The 7,339-nt window shown below is 37.3% G+C and overlaps 1 protein-coding gene across 1 annotated transcript; it reads left to right on the forward strand.

The window, feature by feature from the left end:
- The first annotated feature begins 25 nt into the window (after window positions 1-25).
- dele1 (DAP3 binding cell death enhancer 1) lies at window positions 26-7,102 on the forward strand. Its single transcript, XM_077733632.1, has 12 exons — window positions 26-261; window positions 759-873; window positions 1,425-1,527; window positions 1,780-1,924; window positions 3,104-3,277; window positions 3,379-3,455; window positions 3,536-3,629; window positions 4,339-4,481; window positions 4,674-4,835; window positions 4,917-5,009; window positions 5,695-5,848; window positions 5,928-7,102. The coding sequence occupies exons 1-12, from the start codon at window positions 231-233 to the stop codon at window positions 6,149-6,151; spliced, it is 1,515 nt and encodes a 504-aa protein (XP_077589758.1). The 5' UTR covers window positions 26-230; the 3' UTR covers window positions 6,152-7,102.
- The last annotated feature ends 237 nt before the right edge of the window (window positions 7,103-7,339 follow it).

Genomic DNA, 7,339 nt, shown 5'->3' on the forward strand with positions numbered 1-7,339 from the left:
TGCACTTGCACCCTCAGACCCTCATGATTGCGTCATGACAAACACTTCCGGGGGACTCTTCAGGCTCGTCCTCATATTTCATTTGTAACGTGTGTTTATCAACAGATTTGTTTACATTGACATGACGACGTAATCTCCCACTGGATCGATCACCTTTTGTTTCTAGTGAGGGGTATGTTAACATGAACATTCATCCATGGTGGAAGTTCCCATGAGGGAAAAGAGGAACAATGTGGAGAGTTAAGGGACTTGCGTGGAGAGGTAAGACGAACGTCAAGGGCACCGACGAGATTTATTGTATCTGGTGTCTTGTTTATTTTGGTCCAGCCAAGTGCCTTAAGTGTCTTCAAAGTCGTCAGCACTTATTTTAAAAGTGTTCTTTTCGTCCTTCATAACACCATTGATAATAATTAAATACAAAGCATTAAATGCCTTAAATTTACGCTATACGGATCTTGTTTGCGCTTTTAATTTCCATGTCATATACAGTTCTTATCCTTGAACCCAAAATCTGAGATTAAGGATTAAATTTGACGCAAATCACCATACTTTAAATTCAAATATAACTTGAATATATTTATTCTACACGCTAAAGTGCCTTATGAAAAACCTATGATTGCCAACCTGTGCACCTGTCATTATCAATGCAACTGGCATAATGAATTCTCTGGAAATTCCCCCAAATTCTTAAGTGGTGGAAGCATTGTATGTTGTGCTTGTGGTAATGTTTTGTGTATGTGCACATTTTGTCTTTGCAGTGCTACATCACTACCACACCAACACCCCGCTACGTCTACCCCAGAATCACCATGTGGAAGATAAAGTTATCAACCACTCTACCGTTCTCTCTTCTCTAAACTCTTCAGACAGCAGGTACAGGATAGATTTGCAAAATCTGGAGGCGGGGCTAATAGAGCCAATCCAGGAGAAGAAAAGTATAAACATTTAAAACAAAATTAGAATTAAATTTAGTGTATGGTTAGATTAAATTTATTTTTGAGTGTGTCTGCATCGTAATCCAACCGGAGTACCCGCAGGAAACCCACGCAGGCCCAGGAAGAACATTCAAACTCCACACAGGTGGAAGTGACCTGAATTTGAACCCAAGACCCCGGAGCTGTGAGGCCGACGTGCAAATTTAATCTTACAATCATTCTACTTATTCAAACATTTTAAAAAATCCCACATGGTCCTCCAATTTTAATGATATATATTCCAAAATCAATTGAAAAAAAAACAAACAAATTTGCACTCTTTTTCAACTATTTAATGAAGTCCAAAGCATTTCTATTCAACATTGAATTTTCTCCATTCACACACATACAGAAATTCTAGTCTCTGTTTTCACAGAATTTTGTTCTTTTTAAAATAGTTTTGAGTGGTTTAGAATGACATCATAACTGTTGCCATTCATAAACTTTCAGTTATCATAAAGAGGAGGATGGCGGGAGTCGGGAGAAACAAAGGGCCTTTAAATCCACCTTCACAGAGTTGCCTCGTTATACAGCCCTTGACGCCGTTGGATGGGTATGTCATATTTCTCATGTGAACAATGAATAATTTTACTGCATTTTAGTTCATTTATCCAATTATGACCTCACAGGTTTAGCATGTGGTAAAGTATTTTGACTAAATAGACATCTTAGTTACATTTTTTTTCTTACCCTGACACCTGATTCTAATTAGCAAAAAATTGCCCTTCTATTTTTTTAAATATTGTTTTGATTTATCATTTTGTGGAAGCAACAACTAACAGTTTATCATCACACATGTCCAAAGGGGGCGTCGGCAGTGCTGTTCATGCAGATATGCCGGAGGATCCACTCCAGTTTCTCTTCGTGCACTGATTCCAGTCCAAGCTCAGGAGTTTGGACAACCTCGCTCACTTTGCAAAAGTGTGGATATCGCTGTCTGCTAGATATATGTAAGCATACGATCTTTGCAAATGTAATAAAATAAGACCGTTCCACTTTAGCAATCGACTATAGAGATTCACTACATCACGGCTTGTATCCACCAGATATTTATCAAAAAAATTATAGTGTAGGAGCAATAATACAAACATAAAATGGAGAAAAAAAGACAAGTCACAATTGAAGAGTATTTTGTTGGCCGATAGAGGGAAATGTCTAACTTTGGTAATTATTCAAGAATAGTACAGACAAGGGTTTTAAAAGTCCAAATACAAATAAATAAACACCATAAAGTACTGTTCCTAAATTGGGGTTATTTACCTGTTGGAGCAAGTCTTGGAACCTATTATCCGCGATAAACAAGGTATTAAGTTTTTCCCTTTTTGTTAAGCAAAATAATGGCATATGTGAACATTGTCTTAATATTACGATTGGAGTCGAACTGTTATGACAAGATTAGTTTTACTTAATGGTTTGTATTAGATTAGATTAGAACTTTATCTGATCTTGTATCTTGCCTCACATCTGGCAATATGATTCATATCATGATTCAATTCGATCCAAATTAATCCCGATATTCCTCTTTGAGACTATTGAAACTATTTTTTTTGCATATCACTGATCAAAATGAACATAGAAATAAATGTATAGCAATTTATTGCAGAAATGTTATTCAGTACTGATGTAACATTTTTATTTTATATTTGAATAATAATGGCTATTATTGTAACATTTTCTGATTTTTTTAGTGTAGACAAGCTCTTGTAGAAACCAGCTTTAGTCCAAACAAACAATTAAAAAAAATAAATCAAGTAAAATCATAAGCCTTTAATGTCATTTTACACAGCTGCGTATAACAAAATGGGTAGTACTACTCCACAAAACAGGTAAAAACATAAATAAGTAATATAAAAATAAACTCCAAACTGGAGAGTAAAGAGCCACTGCACCCATGCGTGCTGCCATCTTGGATCAAAACATTTTAAAGAAATCAAAACACTCAATATGAAAAAGTTATTTAAAGATATGGTAGGTCAAAACATTAGCTTGATATTTCCAGGTATATTTACCACCACTGGGCCAAAAGAGAAAATAATGTATATACTATACTATATATATATTGTAGAATTCATTTTTAATACCCTTACTATGTATTGACTATCTTTTTATATTTTGGTGGTGTGCTTCAGTATTGAGGAAAGATGTGGTCCTAAGAGGGGGGAGTGCGGCGTTGAGCCTTCACAATCAATCCAGCAGTGGAGGAAGTGATGTCACGCAACACAGAACTGAACAGAACCCCCTGACTCCTAATGTCTGTATCACAGGCTGTGAGGAGGAGGTGGGCCTGGGTTCCCCCTTACAAGGTGTGTTCAGTATTAGCTAGTCTGCTTTGGCCAAAAATGGCAAGCGCAACAAACATCGCTTTTAAAATTGAAGAAAATCTCCACTTTCTTATTGGCCATAGATGACACACATGGATGCCCCCCAGAGAAGAATATTTTCGAAGAAGAGCCCAGAGACACAGATCACACTAACAATGAGGTTCGGCATATGAGTTTATTATGTTAGCATTTTCACTTTCTTATGTATTAGCGATTAAATATGTTTTTTTTTGCACCAAGTTTATGTTCCAACGTGAGGAGGCACTGGCAGAAGCAGCTCAGAACCTCCAAAAAGTGGCTGAGAGCAGTGTCCCAGTGATCCTTAACATTATTGGTATTTATCTTTTACATAACTACTCGACTACTATAGTAATCCCTCAATTATCGCGGTTAATGTAGACTAGACATAAACGAAAAACCGCAAAGTAGGGTCACCACTATTAAAATGAATATATATATATATATATTTTTTGTAATTCATTGCTGAGTCCTAGTATCAAGCAGAGGACAGCGTGGATTTTCACATTTTTATGAACTTTAAAAAAAAAAAAAAAAAATTTATTTTATTTTTTTATGAAGACCTATATATACAATTAAATAAGTTAAATACAGTAATACCTCGATTATCACGGATAATGTAGACCTGAAATGGCCACGATAAACGAAAAAAAGGTCACCCCTATTAGAAAGAAAAAACATAAAAAAAATAAAAAAATTAGGATAAAAAAAAAAAAAATATATATATATATAGTTTTTTTATTATTTTTTTTATTTTTTTTTCTTACTTCAGTGCTCGCTGTTTTCAAGTTTAAGCGTGGATTTTCAACTTTTTATGAACTTTAAAAAAAAAAAACATTTCCCCTAGAAAAAAAATCCACGATGTAGTGAAGCCGCAATATTCGAGGGATTACTGCACATATGCACCGAGTCATTTTTCTTTCACATGTTTATATTTTTATTATAACTGAACAACATTCCCGCCATGGTACATTTTGGCAATATGTAGTAGTGATCTAGCTTCCCACTCTCACTTCTCGCTACAGGCCTCGAAAAAGCCACAAGTGGAAACAATGAAGAAGCTTTCACTTGTTTCCTAGCGGCAGCTCAACACGGCTACAGTAAAGCTTTGTTTAATACTGGCGTCTGTTACGAGAAGGGTAGAGGAGTAAGCAAGGATAAAGAGAAGGTAAGGAGATACACACACACACAATCACTGATCATATATATATTTAACATTGACCCTATATGGCCAAATGTATTTTATGTGATACATGAATGACCATTATAAGGTCATAGTTTCATTTTTTTTTGCATTCACTGTCAATTATTCACTGGCTTGGGCTTTAAAAGTTCAATATTGAACATATTTTCATTGAAGGCTTCACATTACTACCGGCGTGCAGCAGTGGCAGGTCATCATCAGGCTCAGTATCGATTTGCAAAGCTGCTCTTGACCAGTAAAGGACACCAAAATAAAGAAGAAAAACTGAAAATGGCCATCAGCTTTTTAGAGAAGGCTGCTGCGGCTGGGCTAACTAAGGTGAGAAGCCTTAAGTCACATATTGCAGAAATATACGACATTTCCTCACAATAGTTTTTACTTAATTCCCACTTTTTTTAGGCTCAATTGTGCCTAGCGTCGGTGTATTCTTTGGAGCCAGTGAGAAATGGCAGTAAGGCTGTGTACTACTTGCACATGGCGGCAGAAAGCAATGTGAGTCCTGTGAATTTGATTATCAGTTGTAGACGAGGGCAATTTTTACTATTATTATTATACATTTTTTTTTTGGTCAATCAGTTTAGCTACTGTATTTTCACGACTATAAGGCGCACCACATTATACGGCGCACCTCAACGAATGACATTTTTTCCATATATAAGGCGCACTGTATTATAAGGCGCACTGTCTATTTTGGAGAACATTTAAGACTCTTAAGTGTGGATTATAGTCGTGAAAATACGGTAATTGCTATTGACTTCCAGGTATGAAGCACTCACTACTTTACAGTCACCTCTAGAGCCAGCCATTGTTGATGTTTTGGATTTTTTGGTATAAAATCTTGCAGTGGGGGAGGAGCTATATGATGGAAGATTTTGTAAACTAAGATGGCATCTGCATATTTAACAGTAACCGTTAGTGTTTTTTTTAATATCCGACAGTGGTGGTTTTTCGTTTTTGGTTTTCTGTTTTTTTCCATATATAAGGCGCACTGTATTATAAGGCGCACTGTCTATTTTGGAGAAAATTTAAGACTTTTAAGTGCGCCTTATAGTCGTGAAAATACGGTACGTGTCCTTTTAGATTAGTGACAATGCGTGAAATATATACCGAGTTTGGAAATGTAATAACAAAAGTGTTTCCGTTTTTTGAGTTTTTTTTTCTCCTTGTCTGCACTTAGGACAATACTGCCCTACTCCTATTGGGTCAGTGCTACGAGAGCAGCTTTGGGGTCCAGCAGAACTTGAAGAAAGCATTTGAATTGTATAAACGAGCCGCTCAAGCTGGGAACAAAGAGGCCCAGCGCTTACTGCTGTCTCCCATTGGGACACACAGTACGTGACAGTGCATGTGAAAGCTTGTTTCTCATCTGTAAATAAGCATCCCGACTCCCTTCCATTCTTTATTTTACAGTGTTGCGCCCTATCCGTTCTTCTCCGTGTTTCTCCGTGTCAGACCGGGACATCCAGCAGCTGTTTTCTCGTGAGCGCGCAGACTCCCCTTCGGTTGCTCTTTCCTTCCTGCCCCACTCCTGGAGCACAGGTTGCATAGACATGGCTCCTGCGCTTTCATCTTCTCATCTCCATTCTCAAGGTTTGGAGGTAAAATACTGCCAGTGGGTAGTAGGTGTTGGATAACAGGTTTAAATTGAGCCTTGTGTTCTGATTAGAAAACAGTAGGTTCCCAAATTACGAATACAATTGGTTTCAGACCACCATTCGCAAGTCAATTTTCGTAAGTCCAATAAAGTACCAATTATATAGATACTACGTGTGCTACTGAGGTGGAAGGAATTGGCCCTTCACAAGGCATTTCAGCTCAATGGGCACAACAGTGCTAGCATGTAACATGCTTGCATGCATATGTTTTAATAAAGGCAGCAGTCGCAAAACTTGTTTGATTATGCTATATTGACGTGATGTGTACTTGCGTTATTAGAATTTAAAGTATTCAAACATCTACAAAGCCGTAAAAGTCGTCATCTTCAGTATCCAACATTAAGAGCTTGCCGTCCAACGCGCATGGTTCCAAATTATTGTCAATCGGAGTTGTCGCCGTGGGCTTTCGTAAAAGTGATGCCAACCGAAAGCTCGCCTTGCTCGCTGACAATTTAGCCCAGGCATCCACAACCCATTCACAAATTGTTGTTAACTCTTCCGAGTTATAGCTCTTAGTTTGTTTGAAATGTGCCTCTTAAAAACGTATCTCTTTGCAAGTGACATTTTTTTGGGTGTCAAACTGATATTTTACTGAATGCTCACACCCAAATGTGTTTCTATTTTTATGTGCTTCTTGCACCCCTTTTCACGTTAGGCCCTTATCTCTATATACAAGTAGCAGGTCAGCAAGAACTGAACTCAGTCAAGCAGTAAGGGTCAAATAGCGACACCAATTTTGAGTATTTAGTGTATCCACAAGGGGCACCGACTGTTTGGATGCCTCTCGTCCATTTTAGAGAACATTTTAGACTTTTAAGTGTGCCCTATAAGTATATAAAAATATAGACCAGTCAGCTGGTGTTCACATCTACGAATGTTCGCAAATCGGATGGTCGTAAGTTGGGAACCTAGTGGACAAGAAAATACACCAAATGAATGAAAATACCAACCCCTATATCCATATAAACAGGTGCAGTCGAAATCAAATTTCATTCAATCTGACTGAGGTGGTAGTATTTGCCAATCAGTTCAGAAGTCATGTAAACTGTCAGTCAGAATAGTTAGTTACCTTCAGCCCAAAATCCAATCAGGAAAACACTAAACAATTGTTCATTGTTGATATTCTTCCATACGTTTGGAAATTTACCTTCTAGTCAGCCTATTAGT

Source organism: Stigmatopora nigra, chromosome 14, assembly GCF_051989575.1.
Source record: "Stigmatopora nigra isolate UIUO_SnigA chromosome 14, RoL_Snig_1.1, whole genome shotgun sequence".
Taxonomy (NCBI): Eukaryota; Metazoa; Chordata; class Actinopteri; order Syngnathiformes; family Syngnathidae; genus Stigmatopora; species Stigmatopora nigra.